Source organism: Belonocnema kinseyi, chromosome 3 (assembly GCF_010883055.1).
Source record: "Belonocnema kinseyi isolate 2016_QV_RU_SX_M_011 chromosome 3, B_treatae_v1, whole genome shotgun sequence".
Classification (NCBI taxonomy): Eukaryota; Metazoa; Arthropoda; class Insecta; order Hymenoptera; family Cynipidae; genus Belonocnema; species Belonocnema kinseyi.
Genome location: NC_046659.1, coordinates 25,044,539 through 25,064,884, shown reverse-complemented (window position 1 = coordinate 25,064,884; position 20,346 = coordinate 25,044,539). Strand labels below are relative to the sequence as shown.

The 20,346-nt window shown below is 30.3% G+C and overlaps 1 protein-coding gene and 1 long non-coding RNA gene across 6 annotated transcripts in view; one reads left to right on the top strand and one right to left on the bottom strand.

Moving 5' to 3' along the window:
- Positions 1 to 9: 9 nt before the first annotated feature.
- Positions 10 to 4,950, bottom strand: LOC117169686. Its single transcript, XR_004466702.1, has 3 exons — positions 4,772 to 4,950; positions 4,127 to 4,351; positions 10 to 206 (listed from the first exon to the last, which is right to left on the bottom strand). It is a non-coding gene; the product is annotated as an uncharacterized LOC117169686 (long non-coding RNA).
- A 1,615-nt stretch (positions 4,951 to 6,565) lies between these two features.
- LOC117170165 (RNA-binding protein 8A) overlaps positions 6,566 to 20,346 on the top strand; it is a 45,844-nt gene continuing 32,063 nt past the window's right edge. For all 5 annotated transcript variants that reach the window (XM_033356728.1, XM_033356732.1, XM_033356730.1 and 2 more), the window contains exon 1: positions 6,566 to 6,716. In XM_033356728.1, the coding sequence (XP_033212619.1) occupies positions 6,656 to 6,716 (61 nt within the window). In that variant the 5' untranslated portion in view covers positions 6,566 to 6,655. The remainder of the gene's footprint in view (positions 6,717 to 20,346) is intronic.

Here is a 20,346-nt window from a genome sequence, read left to right as displayed (position 1 = left end):
CTTTCATCGCCAAGGGTAAAATTACTATATGCAGCACTGTCTTTTTCTTGTAGATAAAAATGGTGATACACTGTGCAGTAACTTTTCATCAATTACCAAAAATTGCGCACTTCCGTGCGAAATGGTTGAAAATATGCAGAAGAAAAATTGCAGCTACAAACTACGGTGAGCCCACATTGATTCCTTGGTACTGACACTGTTGTATTCTGCAACAAAAATCGAATATTAGCATTTTTTGAACTAACGTTAAGTATGAACTGGGGTCATTTTTATAAATAAAATCCGATTAGACAATCCTACCATATTTTTGGATTACAGTTCATTAGATTTTTTGTTCGAAATTCATCTTCTTTGATTAAAAATGATATTGTTTGGTTGAATGTGTACTTATTTTGTTGGAAATTAAACTATTCAACAACTTTGTTTAAAGTTAACTTTTTCAGTTGAAGCTTGACCTTGTTGGTGGCAAGCTCAAATTTTTTTCTGAAAACTCGTTTCATGTTAGGCTAGAAATAATTTTTTGCAAACTAAGAATTGAACTATCCCATGTATGGATTCAAATTTTTCTTTAAGTTAAAAATTGAACTGTTTGGTTAAAACTTTTTTTTTTCTAAGCTTTTTCCATTAATTATTTTTTTACATGATAACTTCTTGCTAGAAACGTAATATTCTTCATTAAAAATGTGTCCTTCTTGGTTAAAAACTCTATTGTTGTTACATGCTTCATTGAGAATTAATTTTTTTTTAATCCATTATTTGACTTTAAATTGATTGATAAGGATTCATATGTATAGTTGGACATTAAAGTATTTCCTTTGAAAGCAACTGTTTTATTAAAAGTAAAATGTCTTCAAAAAGATTATCTTTCTGACTTAAAATGTATACACTTAAGCTACATTCTTATTTATTTTGTAATAAAAATTCTAATATTTTTAATTCACATTGTTTGATTCTATGCGGTATTATTAGCAAGTTTAATAATTTCAAACATGAGTTTTTAATATTCCGTAAAAATATTATAGTAAGAGTATGCTGTGCTCATTTTCGACCCGAAAGTTTTAAGGAAAGGAATAAAACTGAACAATATATGGATGAGACATTACAAAGATCACCGCGAAAAATTCAAAGATTAAGAAGACTGCGTCCTGATGGAGTACCGACTGAAAATTTACCCGCAAAGACTGACAAACCAAATGAGAATGCCAAATCAAGTGCATCTTTTGAGACAAATTCAGGAAGTGTTCTACATGGAAATGAGGAGCCACCTGAAGCAAAAAATAATATAAGAAATTATGTATCTGCAGATAAAAACTCTCCTAATGTACCAAAGAAGACTTTAGCAGGTACAAAATATAATGAAATGTTTGAGACTTTTTTTTCTTCAATACCCTCATTTGATCTGGCATCGGAAGAAGGTGAAACAGATTCAGTTGGACACTTGAAGAAACTGCAAGAAGACATGCACCGAAACATAAAAGAACTCGAAGAAAGTGCAGATGAAGAGAAATTACAAAAGAATACAGAAATAGCCAAATTAAAAAAAGAAGTTGAAAAGGCAAAAAGAGAAACAGAAGCGGCAACAAGAGAAGCAGACAAAGTAAAGAGGGAGAAGAGAGAAGAATGTAAAAGGTTTCTTTTACAAATTCTACAACTAAAAAAGAGGGAGGATGTTTGGAAAAGAGCCTGCCACATGTATAAAGTACGAATGGAGTACGCGGAAAACAAACTGAGTTTTTTTAATCGGGAGAAGACAGGGATGATGGACTGATTGAAAGAGATCTTTACACCAGGCCAAGTGAAAATGCTATTTCATCTCCGAAAGCAAGCCAGGTGGAGTAGCGAGGACTTTGCAATTGCTATTTCCTTAGGAGCAAACGGTTCGAAAGCATACGAATACATGAGGAAAATTGTGAAAATCCCCTTACCCGGACTTCCATCTTTGAGAAGATAGATGGAAACATTTGATGTGGACCCCGGTATACTGGAAGGTGTTCTTCGTATTATTGAAGAGAAAGGAAAAACAATGAGTGTAACGGACAAAATCACCATCGTTAGCTTCGACGAATTTCATCTGTCTCCTCAATTCTGCATTGACCGGAAAAAAGAAAAAGTCGTTGGACCTCACAAGGCTTGTCAAGTTGTCATGGCTCGTAGTTTGTTCATGAAGTGGAAACAAGTCCTGTATTACGATTACGATCAGCCTATGACGAAGGAAATTTTATTCGACATAATTCGAAAATGGCACGAAAGGGCTATATCGTCGTGTCCATGGTGTCTGACATGAACACTAGTAATACGGGTTTGTGGAAACAATTAGGAGTCAAGGCTAACAAAGCTGAGGAGACATTCATATATGAACAGACCAGTAATTCCACTAAGAAGAAAAAAGAAAAAGCTCCTCCCAAGAAAGTGTACTTCGAGCACCCGTCAGACAGTTCACTTAAAGTACATGTTTTTGCAGACGTCCCACATTTAATAAAGTTGGCCAGAAATGATTTACTTGATACATTTTTTCGCATAACAATTGCAAAACCGTCAAAAAGTATTTAGAACACTTATTGCAGATAAATAGTGGGGATTTAAAGATTGCCTTTTCCTTAACATTAGATAATTTAAATTGCACTGGTAATTTGCGACAAAAAGTTACATCAGCGACACAAATTTTTCAAATAAAAATGCAAAAGCACTCAGTTACTGTCTAAAGCAGATTGAATTAGGAAATTTGAATTTTGACGACTAGTTCGACTTATTTAATGTGAGAAGTAAGTACGAACATGCTAAAGGTTACGGGGTTGATTTGTCGGTGCAGAATGCACTATTGCACAAAATGACTCAATATATCACCAAAATGAGAGTTGGAAAACATAAAGAAATGATTCCTTTTCAGAAAGGAATTCATTTAAATAATTTATCCCTGCTAAGGATGTACCAACACTTGAAAGAGAAATACAATATTGAGTACATTTTAACTCATCGATTAAATCAAGACGTCCTGGAGAACTTTTCCCCTTTTATTCGTGGGGTGGGAATGGGATATGACTACCCGACAGCCTTGGAGGTGAAATATCGCTTACGATGGTATATTTTGGGGAAGCATACTATGATAGCGCTTTCTGATGAATGCAACGTTGAAAAAGATGCCACAGAAAAAAGTCTACTGAACGCTTCCGATTTACAAAGTCAAAATTTAACAGGACTACGATGTAGAAATTGATACGACCACTGAACCTCTTGTTGGTGCACCCAATTTTTATGCAGTGCAATGTAAAGGTTCGTTTTTCTCAGTGAATAATTACATCTAAAGTATACAGTTGACAAGACTTTCATTGGCGTATGTAACTTTTAAGCAGATGATTTCTGGGACGCTGTCCTTGAGGACGAATCTGGTGAGGCTCAACTGGAAACTGGCACCAAAGAGAAAATCGATGACAATGATGGTAAGTTTCCTGTACCAAAAATAATGCAAAAATCTGCAAATTAAACACCGAGTAAAGATAACCCTGGAATTATATAATCCTAAAAATATCTTGAATTATACTTTGTATTCCAACTATTTAAAATCTCAGGGTTTTTGGTAATAATTTCCACATGAATGAAAGCAATAAATTGTAATATAACTTCTAATGTAATTCTAACTCTTCATGCTACTTCTTTTTAGATGCTTCAGTTAATAATGGGGAACTTCAGGATGAATTCGACAAGTTCGAGTTGGAAGACAAATAACCTGAAATCGTTGGAGTAGGTCTCACCAAGGATGCAGTTAAAGGCACAGAAGATAACATACTTTCCGAGTGTCTCTTTCTTGATGAAGACATGATCGGAGACCAACGCCTAATAAGTCTTTCTGATGATTTAAAAATGAAAGACGGCGAAGAGGGAGTGAGGAAAGAAGAGGAACAAAAGAGTGAGGAGAATTCAGATCAGTTCTCCAAAAACCTGCTATAAGTAGTTGAAGTTGAAGATAGTCAGCGAAAAATTACCATTTTTACACTCTTTTCCATTCTCATTTTGAAAAAAAAGCAACAAAAAACTAGCGACGCAGAACGTTTAACACGTTTTATAAAAAACGTTTATTTAATTAAAGTTTATTCTTTTCTCTAATGTACATACGTCTTTAAAATATTACCTCCCCTCGATTGACGAAAGTGCACTTTTAAAGACGGTAGAAGAAGCACTGGCCACCGAAAAAATTTGTCAAGGATTGAAGTACGTGGCAGGATACGTCTCTTGGCGATTCTCGAGGGATAAGTCTCTTGGAATTGACATGTGTTCTTTATCAGAATCGGAGAAACCCGCAGGTGACTGGAATTGCCATATATTCAAGGGGCACTTAAAGTATCCATCTGAAAAACTGATAACAGCTGCTGAGATCATGAATCAGGAGTTGGAGAACTATCACAGAAAGACATTTTCGAAGGAAGAGAAAATTTCTTTTAATTTAGCATCGAACACTCATGAAAAGTTGTCTGAAAAAGTATATATGAAGGTTTTGATGTACTTAGTGCGCACAAGAACATACATTAGACTACGCCACCTAAACCAACATCTTTCCGCTGAAAGAAAGAAATTAAGGAATGCCAAAAAAATGGTGAAATTTACTAATATTGCTGGATGATCAGATGTTAAAAAATATTCCGTTTTTCAAATGTTGCAAAATTGTTGCAACATTCCATATCCAGTTTTTCACTCATTTCGAACGTCTTTTATATTTATCAAAATACTACTAGAGTGGTGAAAGGCATAACAAGTACGTTTTCGTTCACTTTCTTACATTTTTCAAATTCCTTGTTTATTATTTTAAAATGTTTGGTGATTTTGCACAGAAACAGGAAATGCTAATGAATTATACACAAATCTATTTAGGATAGCTTTTCACGGAGGCCTGTTTTTAATTAATCGTAGAATTAATATTTTCCATAGGATTCATTTCTAGCTCCTTTCTTGGTTTATGGCAAATTTGTTTGGTTGAGAACCTACATACTCTCCGTGAAAACGTACCCTTAGAATAATCAGTTTCGTTGATTAACTGGTTTTGGAAATAGCATGGAGAATAGATATAAGGAGACCAATCTGTAATGCATGGACTTCACCAAAATCGGTCACTTTTCTGTTGCCAGAAGTACGCACACCTGCATGTGTAAAATCACACTTACGTATAGTTCAGAACTTTCTGAGTGTGGCGTGCCAACCGCACTTCAAAAAATATGGCCGCCTCCATTGTTTTGTTTTGACAGGTCGCTCGAACAAATAAAGAATTAATAATTAGACAAGGTTTTGTAAAATGTTTGTGGAATCAAAAATTGTTCGCCATAGAAGAGGTAGGATGAATGTTTATGAAAATATCAAATTACTTTTACCAACACTATGCGTGCGACAAATATTCGACGCGTTTGTAACAAAAACAATAAACATACAACTTTTCAACACTCTGAAAGTCTTGTACACTATACACTTGAAACCGCACTTATTCGAAACTTTCGCTTTTATACAGTGATTTTTAATTGTAACATCCTTGCCTTTATTCACAAACTATTAATTGTTCAATCATTATTTTTTTACATTTGACTCGCATTCACATCGGCAGCCATATTTTTTTTAAGTGCGGTTGGCACGCCAATTTTTGAAATATACGTAAGTGTGATTTTGCACATGTGTGTGCGCGTACTTCTAGCAACAGAAAAGTGTTCATTTTCAGTTCCACTAGTTTTATCTCCTTATGTCTATTCTCCATGAGAAATAGGATGGCGCTAGCGATTAAAAGTAGAATTTTTAATTTTTTACAAAAATAAAAATATGCTTTCAAGATATGTACACTCTGAATGAGAATTAAACATTGTTGATGAAAAAAAGTTATTTTGTTCGGAAGAAGTGAATTTTTTGTGGGATGGTCTCGCGGTGTAAGAAACGGTTTATCCCTTTTTTAGACTTAAAAATATTTAAATGTGATTATTTGTAAATTAAATTAAAAATTACCTGAAATAAATTATGTTGATGAATAAAACACGAAACTTATTACATCAAAAAAGCTTCGTATTAAAAAAAAATATGAATAAGTGTTAGGTTAGGATGAATCTGGTATTTTTACTTTAAATAAATTAAATGTTTTAATTTCAATTATTAAGAAACGCTTAAGAAAAGAAGTATAATTGTTAAAATAATAAAAACATTATTTTCGCCGACTTTATACAGTTACTACAAATTATTTAGAATAAGTTCAGTAATAAAAAACACAATACAAGAAAATGTTTTAACTTTTTTCGTTCTTTCCAAAATCGTGTTAAAATTTTTTAAAAGCACGCTTTTCCCATTTTGATACTCTTTATAAATATAAGTGACATGTTTCTAATTTTCCTTTTAGCTGAATACGATTATTTATAATATTTATAAGACTATTTACGAGTTTTTCCTGCAATTCGCACGTGCAGCGTTAAACATGCCTTAAGCTTCCCGCTTAACGTCCTTTTAAAAATGGAGGTCACTTTACGAATCCCTATGGGCAATTTGATTGGTTCACTTTTTTTACTTGCGCGTGGCGAGACCATAACTTTTTGGATCATGGATCATGCATAAGAGGGAAGATGGAGACAGTCATCTATATTTGCTTGTGTGCCTAGACTGATCTACATTAAAAGTTTTACACATAAAATATTTGATAATGGCGGATGTCTTGGACATCGACAATGCAGAAGAATTCGAAGTTGATGATGAAGGAGACCGTAAGTGATTTAAGATTAATATACGAAGCCTTTATACGTTCGTCTACACCACAAAGTCTCAACTCTGAGAAATTTCCTGCAAGAACACATGTTCTGCCAGGAGCCGCTTCCACTACCATTTCTCCTGGAGAGTGGTGGTGGTGGTGGTGGCAGAGGCGTCTCCTGTGAACTCACGCCGCTTCAGGCTGCATCATAGATACGAAATAATATCTGGCTGGGTGCTTGGTGGCGACTAACTTCTCAGTATTAAACTGTAATAGTAACAAGTGTTTTATTTACTTCATTTCAGTATTTTAAGATTTATTTCGAATGAATTTAATTGAAAAGAAAAGTTTGCAAAGTGTTGCTGATCTTTTGTGTCTTAAGGGCATGTGACACAGCTAAATACCTATATTACCGACCTCACTTTTTCCGTTCACTGAATGTTTTTTTGAACCTAAGAACTTTTTTTGTAAATAAAATATCGAGCTGAATCTTTGGGAAATGTATTAGAGCACAATAAAGTACGTTTAGGTACTGCATTTTGGTAGGAACTTCACTGAAAATTATTTCATCTTTTTTCTGAACCTCAACATTTTTTGAACGTACGAACTTTTTTTATACATAAAATATCGGTCTCAAACTTTGAGAAATGCAAGAGTCGAAAGAAAACTACGTTTAAGTACGAAGCTTAATAATAAAAGATGTAAAAAAATATATTTTGACAATCAATTCCAACGGCATCAGCCGGTAACGTTGTAGACGAAAATACGAAATCTCTAGAGCCTCGCCTAGTGGCCGCCAGGTTTCGTATTTTCGTCTACAACGTTACCAGCTGATGCCGTTGGAATTGATTGTCAAAATATATTTTTTTACATCTTTTATTATTAAGCTTTGTACTTAAACGTAGTTTTCTTTCGGCTCTTGCATTTCTCAAAGTTTGAGACTGATATTTTATGTATAAAAAAAGTTCGAACGTTCAAAAAATGTTGAGGTTCAGAAAAAAGATAAAATAATTTTCAGTGAAGTTTCTACCAAAATGTAGTACCTAAACGTACTTTATTGCACTCTTATACATTTCCCGAAGTTCCAGCTCGATATTTTACTTACAAAAAAAGTTCTTAGGTTCAAAAAAATTCAGTGAACTGAAAAACTGTGGTCGGTAATATAGGTATTTAGCTGTGTTACATGCCCTTAACATTATGCACAAGGTAAAAAGATAAGTTATAGATATGAAATGTCGGAATATATCTGCATCAGACCCATGTCACTCACAGCTAAAAGTGGGATGACTTGTCCTGAGAAAATTAGTACGCGCAGCGCTGTTTACCTATAATTAAAAGTTTCAAAAAATGTTGACCTCTCTACTAAAGTTTGAAAAAGTCAGTGAAAAAATTGCTCAAGAACGTAATAAATTTCCCTGCGAAGATATTTGTATGGCGAATGAATTCTGTATGCATGACACCATCATATTTGAATTATAAATAAAGTGACAGTGACATAACAATTAGAAAATTTATATAATAGTAGCTTACAGAGTCAGTTATAGAGAAGGACCTTATAACAGCTCCAAGTTGTGATAGAAAGCTCAGACAAAGCTTGAGAGACGTGAAAAAATGCAAATAATACAATCGCGTACGAAATGAAGTTTCCAAATCATTAAATAATTGACTATTAACAATTATTTTTTGTGTGCGCATAAAAGAAGTCATCAGTGTCAGTCGAGGGTCACTGTTCGGCACTTTCCCCCAGCAGACGCACTCGAATTGCGCCAGCGGTTAATCACCCTCCCAAATTGAAACCTGAGTTGCGCCAGGAAAAAAAGGTGTAAAACTAAGTAGTTGTCAGATAGCATGAATTGCGCTAGATCTTTCTTCAGGTGCTCCTCGCATGAAAATGGGACAATGGGCGAGAAGTCGTGAAATACTCTCCCATAAAAAATAACGTGTAATTAAAACAGACAAATATGTTTTCTGTTTCCTTACTATGTTCTAGCTAGAATTTAAAAGTGAAATATATTTCTGCATGAAACATAACTATTAACACTATTTGAAAATGTATGTGGTAAGGATTCATTGGGGAATCATAAAATAGAAAAAGCCCTTGTTGCCAGATCGGGGATGAAAGTTACCCCTACCATACCTACCGTTTGGGAGCCGCAAAACAGAAGGTGCATGATTACCACTGTGAGTTCGTGTGTAAGCCGAAAATGCACGATTCGACTTCGGTTTTCTGCTACGATGATTGTCAATCTGATAGCTTCGGAAGACTTCGGTGGTCTTCTATTTATATCTCGATCCTCATTTGAAAGAAATCGAAGAAACTGGCGAATTTCATGTTTCGCGTGATTCTTCATTTCATGCATAAGTCAATTTTGAGGTTATGTTTTTCAGGCGTATATATTACGAGTATTATTACTATTGTACATATTATTAATGTTAATATTATAATGATAAAATATAACATTAATTTTAGTTAATAGTTGAATAACTTTTAATACAAATAGTTAAATTTTCAACTAAAACAATAAGTTTTCTGCAAAAAAAATTTGCTAAATTTGTTTTAAACAAAATATTAAAAATTTTAATCACAAGGCTGAATTGTATAAGAAAAAAAGGCATTTTTAATCAAATACATGAACTTTGCACACAAGAAGTTTACTTTCCACGAAGTATAATTTTCTTGTAGTTTAAAGAAATTAATTTTTAAACAAAACCAAAAAAAAAAATCTACAAAATAGTTAAATTTTCAGAAAACAAATTTTGTCAACTAAATTGATAAATCATCAACCAAAAGAAAACTAAATTTTTAACAAAGCAGTTCCACTTTCAACCTGAAAAATTGAAAAAAAATAGTTAAAATTCTTTGAAATTGCTTTAAATTATTGAAAATATTTGAAAATTCCTTGAAATATTTTATAAGAGCCTAAAATATTTAAAATCCTTTAGAGCCTTTTGAAATTTTACAAAGCTCTTGAATATTCCTTGTAATTTTAAAAATACCCTAAAATATTTTAAATCCTTTAAAATCTCATTCTAAATAATTGAAAACTCCTTGGAATCTAGTAAAATATCCTAAGATGTATCAAATCCTTTATAATCTCATATTAAATTACTGTAATCAATTAAAAATTCCCTGAAACCTTTTAAAATACTTTCAAATATTTCGAAACCTTCAAAATCTTTTGAAAAATATTGACATTTTTTAAAGATTTTTAATATACTTTGGAATTTTTTTTAACAAACTTGCTATAATTTTTAAAATTCTTTGAAATTCCTTTAATTTATAAAAATGAATTAAAAATTCAGTGAAATCTTTTCAAACATCCTCAAATATTTAAAATCCTTTAAAATATTTTGAAATCTCTTGAAAATTCCTTGAAAATTTTAAAATACTCTAAAATATTTCAAATCTTTTACAATATCGTACTATATTATTGAGAACAATTAAAAATTCCTTGCAATCTATTAAAATATCATAAAATATATTGAATCTTTCAAAATCTTATATTAAATCACCGTAATCAATTGAAAATTCTTTGGAACATTTTAAAATACTCTCAAATATTGCAATACCTTCAAAATATTTTGAGATACCTTGACCTTCTTTTTAAAGATTTTTAAACTACTTTAAAATTCTTTGAAATTCCTTAAATTTAGAAAAATAGGATGAAAATTCCTTGACATCTTTTAAAACATCCTTAAATATTTAAAATGCTTAAAAATCTGTAGAAATCTCTTGAAATTTTTTAAAGCTCTTGAAAATTCCTTGAAATTTTAAAAATACCCTGAAATATTTCAAATCCTTTAACATCTCATATTAAATTGCTGTAATCAATTAAAAATTCTTTGAAAACTTTTTAAATACTCTCAAATATTTCGAAACCTTCAAAATGTTTTCAAACACCTAGACACCTTTTAAAGATTTCTAAAGTACTTTGGAATTTTTTTAAATAACTCTTAAAATTCTTTGAAATTCCTTGAAATTATAAAAATAAATTGAAAATTACTCGACATCTTTTAAAACATTCACAAATATTTAAAATCCTTACAAATCTTTATAAATTTCTTGAAAATATTTAAAGCTCATAAAAACTCCTTGAAAATTCCCTGAAATATTTCAAATCCTTCAAAATATCATATTAAATTACTTTAATTAATGACAATTCCTTGGAATCTTTAAAATTTTTCAAATCCTTCAAAACCTTTTGAAATGCCTAGGACTTTTTTTTAAGATTTCTTAATTACTTTCGAATTAAAAAAAGGCTTCTAAACATTTTTTAATTTTTTGAAATTTCTGTAAATTATAAAAATAATTTGAAAATTCGTTGACATCTTTTAAAACATCCTCAAATATTTAAAATCTTTGAAAATCTCTTGCAATCTCTTGAAATTTTGTAAAGCTTCAGATTGAAATTGAAAAAAGAGAAAAGTTTCAAAACGTTAAATATTGAAATGTTTGTACATTAGAGTTTTGAAAATGAAACAAATAAAAATTCCTAACTTTCGAAATTTTATTTTCAAACATTTTCAACTACGAAATAGGAATAATTTTCAACTCGATGGGATTCAAGTCTTCAAATTTAGAATTGCAAACTTGGAAGTTTATTTATAAAAAATTAATAATTATGAATAAATCGAATGCGTTCAAAATTTAAAAGTATGTTTTTCAATTGGAAAATCTCTGGATGAAATTATTACAGACTGAGATTTAGAAAACAGAAAAATTTTAAAACATTAAAAATTTAACTGTTTGTAGACAAGTTAAACTACTAAATTAAAGTCTTAATAGAAATTACTCTAGTTAAAGTTTAACTATTTCTAAAACGATTTTTGTATATAATTATAAAATTATATGTATATTTTTTTAGGGCATTTTTAAATTTTCAAGGAATTTTCAAGAGATTTCAAAAGCTTTTAAAGTATTTGATATATTTTACGATATTTTAATAGATTTAAATGAATTTTTAAGCGATTGTAATAATTTAGTATGACATTTGACAGGATTTAAAATATTTCATGGTATTTTTTAAATTTTAAGATATTTTCAAGAGCTTTAAAAATTTTCAAGAGATTTCAAAAGATTTGTAAGGATTCTAAATATTTGAGGAAGTTTACAAAAGATGCCAAGGAATTTTCAATTGATTACAGCAATTTAATGTAAGATTTTAAAGGATATGAAATATTTCAGGGTATTTTTTAAATTTCAAGGAATTTTCAAGAGCTCTAAAAAATCTTCAAGAGATTTCTACAAATTTTTAAGCATTTTAAATATTTGAGGATGTTTTAAAAGATGTCAAGGAATTATCATCATATTTTTCTATTTTAAGGAATTTCAAAGAATTTTAAAGAAGTAGTTCAAAAATATTTTTTAAAAAAAGGTCAAGGTATCTCAAAATATTTTGAAGGTATTGCAATATTTGAAAGTATTTTAAAATGTTCCAAGGGATTTTCAATTGATTACGGTGATTTAGTATGAGATTTTGAAAGACTTAATATATTTTATGATATTTTAATAGTTTTCAATAATGTAGTATGATATTGTAAAAGATTTGAAATATGTTAGGGTATTTTTAAATTTTCAAGGTATTTTCAAGAAATTTAAAAATATTTTAAAGGATTTTAAATATTTGAGGATGTTTAAAAACATTTCACTCAATTTTTAATTCATTTTTATAAATTAAAGTAATTTCAAAGAATTTTAATAATTATAGCAATGATGTTTAAAAAAACGCCAAAGTATATTAAAAATCTTTAAAAGATGTCAAGATTTTTCAAGAGATTTTGAAATATTTAAGAGTATTTTCAAAGGTTCCAAGGAATGTTTAATTTATTACAGTAATTTAATATGAGATTTGAAAGGATTTAAAATATTTTAGGGTATTTTTTAAATTGCAAGGAGTTTTCAAGAGCTTTGCAAAATTTCAAGAGATTTTAAAATTTGCTTCCTGAAAATTTACCTATTTTGTGAATTTTTTTTTGGTTTTGTTTAAAAATTAATTTCTTTTAACTACAAGAAAATTATACTTTATGGAAAATACATTTTTTGTGTGCAAAGTTCATGTATTTGATTAAAAGTGCCTTTTCTTCTTATACAATTCAGCCTTTTGATTAAAAATTTAACGTTTTGTTTAAAAACTTGAATATTTTGTTTCAAACAAATTTAGCAAATTTTGTTTGCAGAAAACTTATTGTTTTAGTTTAAAATTTAACTATTTTTATTAAAAGTTAGTCAACTATTCATCAATATGAATATAATATTTTATCATTACAATATTATCATTAATTATATATATCAGGGTGGCCCAAGAAATCACATTTGAGAAATTTTAACGGGCTTATTGGCCAAATCGTTCCCGCAGGAAAATAAATGTATGCCTATTTTTTTTATTTTCAAAACAAAATATTTCTAGAACTCGCTCTGAGGCTTCAAAGTTTCCTGATTTGAAGTAAAGAAATCCTTACACCAGCTACAGGTTTAACCCAGAGTGCAGCTATAGATTTATTAACTTATTATTACTAGACCATTCACCTCATTGTCAGTCACCGCAGCTTGGGATGACAGCAAATACGGTGTACAATGAGCGGACCGACCGAGGGTCAACTTTTTTTGCAGCCGTCCACCTGCAGTCCCTTCAGCCGGTGTTCAACTTAAATGCGTCATTTTTCATCCGATTTTCTTATGCTTTACTCAATTTAAATTATACTTTTAATCTTTTTTTTTTTAGAAATCTATTCTCAATAGTCTAAAGAATTTCTCTTCAAAAAGTCAAGTTACACAAGTATATCTGAGGGTCACAATGAGCCTCCAAAAACTGCCATTTTATGCCATTTTTGATATGCCTAAAACTTTTGCATAATATTTCTGAGATATAAAATGGCGATAAATGCAATGTTCATGATAAGTCAACAAGTATATTAAATATCAAATAAATTGGCTTATAATTTCCTGTCCAAAATCGAAGAAATAAAAATTGGAAAGATTTTACATGTTAAACTCCATAAGATATAAAAATGGCCAGAGCGAGTTCTAGAAATATTTTTTTTCGAAAATAAAAAAATAGGTATAATTTATTTGCCTACTAGAACGATTTGGCCAACAACCCCGTTAAAATTTCTCAAATGTGATTTTTTTGGGCCACCCTAATATATATGTAATAGCAATAATATCCATATTATGTACACCTGGAAAACATAACCTGAAAATCGACGCATGCATGAAATTAAGAATTTCAATTTCTTCCAAAAGGGGAGCAAGATATAAACAGAAGACCACCGAAGCCTTCAGATCGGCAATCATCTTAAAGCAGAACACCGAAGTCGAATCGTGCATTTTCGGCTTACACACGAACTCACAGTGGTAATCATGTACCTTCTGTTTTGCGGCCCCCAAACGGTAGGTATGGTGGGAGTAAATTTCATTCACGATCTGGCAGCTTTGATCGGCGGAGATGAGGTGGGAGATAGGCGATCCCATGTATTTAATTCAGCCCCCTGCCTCGACCGTGTATGTGTATTTAGTAGTAGTTTTCTTACGATCCGGAGGAGAAATGTCGGTCAAACTAATCCAACAGATGGCGCCACAAAAAGTAGGTCTTTCCTTTTCATTGAATTGCATTAAGAAAAAGCAAAAATAATCAAAATCTTGATGCTGTTTGCAAATAAACAAAAAAATATATATATGAAAAAATAAGAGTAACTATTACTAATTATTTAAAAAAAGAAAAAGTCATAAAAATATGTATTTAAATATGAGTAAAATTTAATTTTGAGATACATTTTGAAAGCAGTTCGAACTTCATATTTGTATGATTTATTTTGCTGATATTATTGATTTTATGGTTTGTTCTAGTTAAACAAAATTATTTATTGTTGAAATTATTAATGTTGCTAATGAAAAACTTAATAATATTTAAGACCCCAATGACAAAAATATTTAAAGCATATACATGATCAGAAGAATTAATAAAAAATATATTATATCCAATATAAATATAATAATAATTGAAACATGTAAGACTACAACTTAAGTTGCAATTTAAAGAATCTTTGTACCTTTAAAATCTTAACAAATTCAAGTTTTGAAGGAAATATTTTTAAAAAGTAGTGGTAATTGCAATTAAAGTGTTTGGGGGAATCATTTGGTAAAAAGTCAATGACACGAATGATAAATGAGAAAATGGATTTAATATTATTCAATATAATGTATATATTTATTTAAATTGAACTAAACATCATTTATACATTTATGCAGTTCAATCATTTATTTGTTGCTTAATCTTGAAAGCTTTTTTCTCGCTGCATTCAGCCCCTATTAATTTTATTGAAAAATTTAAATTTAAAGGATATTTCTAATTAAATAGTTAATTATATTATTGCAAATCTCATTTCTAAAATAAACAGACTATAATCTATTAAAATCAATAAATAAACGTACTGTACTCATGACGCACAGTTGGAGGAAATGCACTTTTTTCATTCAAAAATGTCCAGAGTCTTCAATTTTCTTGCGATTTTGAATTTTTCTGTTTTAAATTAAATATCATTACATTCTATAGATCCTGACTCTCCGAACTTTTGTCTCATCTATTTTTTTTATAAATAATTTTTCCAGTCAAAGTATGAACCAAGTCTTATTATCCGTGAATTTTTTTTTGCTAAACGTTCTTCCCATTAATGTAGGAATGGCATTTAATAACAAAAATAATTTAGAAGTTTATAATAACTACTGTGATAAGCAATTTTTGTGGCAAAATATTAGAATTTGAGATTTTTCAAATTGTAATTTCCTTTAATGGCCAGAACGATTTCAAGTATTCCTTAAAATAATAAATATTTAATAATATTTGATAAAATATATAAATTAAAATTTTTGTAAACAAATTAGATAAGGGATCGTCCACAAATTACGTAAGATGTTTTTCTTTTGTTTGAATAAAGACGAGCATAAAATTGCTGTGAAGTTGAGAAGAACACAACGATATAAACAAAAGAAAAACGGCTTACGTAATTTGTGGACGATCCCTAAACAAATTTCAAATGTTTGTGACTGCTAGTCACAAAAATATTATAAAAGTTAACAATAACCACTATTATTAACAATTCTTGTGACAAAATATTTAAACTTAAGGTTTTATCAAATTTAAATTTTCTTTGATGGCCAGGTCGGTGGGTTATTGTCAAAAGATTTTGTATTGAGTGAATCTTAGCATGCAGTATTATGATTTATTTCCAATCTATTGCGATTAAACATCCGACTTTTTCCAAGTGAAACAGCCAACATTGGGAAATTTTTTATGTAAATTGTTTATAAACGTGTAAGTTATTATATTCCACTAAATATGATCAAAGGTACATTTTTTTAGGAATATCCGTAGCCATTGTAGCGATTAAAGAAAAGAAAATTTTTGATAAAACCATACATTTACATATTTTGTCACGAGAATTATTTATAACAATGGTTATTGTTAACTTCTCAAATATTTTTTTGACTAGCTTAAACTAGTGACTAGTCCAACAGCTTAAAACATTTCCAGTGTAAAAAAAAATTTCTATGCGAAACGAGCAAAATTTTGAATTTGTTCATCTAATGTGTTTACAACAATTTAAATTGTAATATTTTATCAAATATCATTAAATATTTATTGTTTTAAGGAATACCTGAAGTCTTTCTGGCACTTGAAGGAAATAATCATTTTTTAAATCTCAAATTCTAATATTTTGCCACAAGAATTGTTTATAACAATTGTTATTATAAACTTTTAAATTATCTTTGTTATTAAATAATATTCCTACATTAATGCGAAGTACTTTTAGCAACAAATAATTTTTACCAATAATAAGACGATTTTTTAATTTATTTATCAAATTTGTTTGCAACAAATAAATGGAATGATGAACAAATTATTTGTATTTTATAAGTACCTAAACATTAATTTAAGACAATATAAAGCTTTCCTGGTAAGTTATTAAAGCGTAACAAATTGTTATGTACAAAATTTCAGTTTTTTCATACTTTGATTAGAAAAATGATTAATAAACAAACAGAGAAGACAAAAGTTCGGAGCGTCCAGCTGAACGAAAAAAATGAATTTAACGATGTACACTAAATATATACATTATATTAAATAATGTTAAATCCATTTTCGTACAACCACAATTAATTATCTTGTTGAAAATTAATCTTTTTTTAATTGAAAATTCAACTACTTGGGACAAAGTTAAACTACTTTGTAATTTTTTTTATTGAAGGCATATGTCTGGTTTAAAATTTAACTGTTTGGTGTAAAATAATTCTTTTTTTTTATTTAGAATTTATTTTTTAACAGAAAATGTAACTTCTCAATTTTTTTAATATTAATATTTATTAGTTTGAAATTTTCTTTTTTTTTGCGTAAAAATGCATCAGTTTCGTGGAAAATTAATTTTTTGTTGAACAGGCTTACTGTTTATTTGAAAATTGAATTTTTGTAAAGAAAATTTGTGTTCTGGTTTAAAGATTCAATAATTAAATTATTTTTTTGAAAATTCTAGTATCTTGTTAAAGATTTATCTTTTAAAGTAGAAAACACTTTTTTTGCTTGAAATAAATTAATACGTATACAAATTTTCAATTTGTATATGAAACACTGTTTTATTCCGCTTATAAAATATTCTATGGTAAAAATATCATAAGATTAAAATGCTGGTATTTGAATATTAATGATTTGGAATGAAAAATTAGTCAAAGAAAAATCCGAGAATTTTGAAAATGTCACGCGGGTCTTATTCTACTTTGTGGTATTTATTGAGTAATGTGAGGTAATTGAGTTCTCAGGTTAGAGTTTCAGTCTAACAGTGTAAAATAATTAATCAGCTACTGCTTTGCATATTTTAAATTCCTGAATATGTCTGAGCTAGAAAATAATTTATATTCAACCGCTGATATAAGCCAAACAATAAAAATTTGTTAAAAATCATAAATTCTTCAATTCTATAAAATTCTTCAAAATTCTCCTTAATTCTTTCATATTCTCGGTTATATAACCGAGAAACTTGAGAAACATCCAACGACACAACACGTTTTTCTTTTTTTTCCCATGGTTTTCGCACTCATTACGAACAAATTTAAGAACGAAGTAACCACAAAAATATACTCGTCAATACGCATTTGACAGATGCGATTGAAAAGTGGATCGGGAAAAGTGTTTATTTTCGACGCGCGGTGGCACCACTAGCGATGCTTGGTTAGCGTATATGTGATGTGCGCCGAAAAAAGGCCGCTTACTTTGAAAAGTGAGATTTTTCAGGGCGAGCGGTTGAAGTCGACGCGATAGGCACGATTTTTATGAGAGAGGGAAGCCTCACGAAATCTTCCCTTTCTACTTACCACTGCATTCTTACGGAAAGTGGTGATAGACGCGGCTCACGGGCGGGGTATAGATGAGACGCGTAGATGGAGTGGTGTGTAGTTGGAGGTGTTTTACGGAATGTCGAGCTCTCGAGCCAAAGCCCAATTTCTCGCGTACCGAATAACTCAATTATTAGCAATAATGACGCTCGGACTTTTTTCGATAGTTTCAAAGAACAGCTCAAAAACTATCGAAAGGTATAAAAACCTCGATTTCGATTTTTTTAGAGTAAGCCCCCTTTCTTCAGCGCACGTCACATATTCATACTTTCTTCGAAGAAAGAAACTAATCTTTATCTTCTAATAATGAATGTTCAAAATCAAAATTAATTTTTAACCCAATAGCTTAATTTTTAACCCAAACGATAAATGTTTAAAACTGTGAAAAAAACTTCTACCAGAAAAGATAAATTCTCGACGAAAATTCAAATAGTTACATTTACATAAAAAGAGATTTAAAGAGAGATTTAAAGAGAGATTTACATAAAAAGAGGTCATGATGTTCTTAGGTATACTTTCTACGATGTCTGTGATTGGCCAGAACGCCCCACCGTGAGGACTGGTCGAACTTGATTGGCCAATCAAGTCTTTTTTTAAAAATCCGGGAGAACGGAAAGCCAAATCGGATTGGTATTATATCCATTGTCCCTATTGATGTTATTACGGTGTTTTAAGATTTCGATTGCTTCTCTATGTTTTCTTGGAAATTTGTTGTGTGTTTTTGCAATGACTGTTGTTTCATCAAATAAAATGTTATGTCCTGTTTCGATATGATGTTCAGCTAGTGCTGATTGGGTAAAATGTGTTAGCCTGACTTTACTTTCATGTTCCTTCATACGTTGGCTCACCACTCTCCTGGTTTCTCCAATATAGACTTTGCCACAAGAACAAGGGATTTTATATACTCCTGGATCACTGAAGGGTGCCTTTTTATCTTTAGGGTTATTTAGTAATTTTCCTATTTTCGCACGTGGTTTAAATATGGTTTGGATGTTGTGTTTGTTGAGAATTCTTCCTATTTGTTCTGTGACACCTTGGATGTAGGGTAGAGTGGTGGTCATTTTTCTCTCTCTTTCTTTCGTAGGTTCTGTTGACTTACTTTTTTGAGCGTGTTTTCTTATTGCTTTATCAATTTGTTTGTTTGTGTAATCGTTCTGTATTAGAATTTGTTTAACGTTTTTTTATTCCTTTTGTAAGTTATCTTTGTCTGTTATGGAGACAGTGCTGTCAAGTTTAGAGTCTTTGAGAAGAGTCTTTATTTTATTAACTATTGTTTTTGTGGGGTCCTTTTTAAGTTTTTTTTTATGTATCGTCAGTTAGAAGTTCCATGATTTTGTTGTTATAGTCTTCTTTATTCATTATTACTGTTGTGTTGCCTTTGTCTGCGGGTAATATTATAATATCTTTATTTTGATTGAGTTCTTTAATTGCGGTTTTCCTGTTTTGTTAAGTTTGAGGATGAAACTTGAGCTTGGCGTAAAATGTTTGCCGTCCTGCGTCGTATATCATTTGCTATTTCGGGTGAAAGGGTATATATTGTGGATTCTAAATTGCTGATTATTTCTTCTTTTGGGATTTTCGATGGAGCTACAGCAAAATTATGTCCTTTAGATAAGGCTGAAATCATTTCATTGTTGAGTGGGTGGTCAGAGATGTTTTTTTACTGCATTTGTTAGTTTAGTTTGCTTTACTGGAAGTAATTTGTCAAATTTTGTTTTTTTGTTTTTGGGTGGAAAGCTCTTTAATGCGTTGGTATTGGTCAAACGATATGCGGTCCAATGTGGACCAAATGTCAAATCTGAGGGTAGTTGATAGGAAAAGGTGAAGTTTTAATAGTTTTTTAGAGGTAGTGTGCAAAAGAAATTTTGTATGCTGTATTCTTTCTTTAACGAGAAGCAAACTTGTATTATGCAGAATAGATTTGGATTTAGATGTTCCCAAATTATCTTTCAGTTGTAAGAATTTTGGGACTATTTTGTTGTCTCTGCACCGTTTCAAAAAAGCTAAGGATGTTAGTAGCTTACCTTGAGAAGTCCTGAGCTTACTAAAGGTGTTGGTTTTAGTAAGAATACTCTCCCTGTAGAGTTCCTTGATAATATATTTTGTGCTTTCACGATGATTCATTTTGATAAAAAGAGATATTTCGGGTTTCACTCATGTAAAAAACTACGAATTATTTGCCGACGTTTCGTGAACATTGCAGTTCACATCTTCAGTGCTGACCTGAAACTGAGGTATCAGGTCATGATGTTCTTAGGTATAC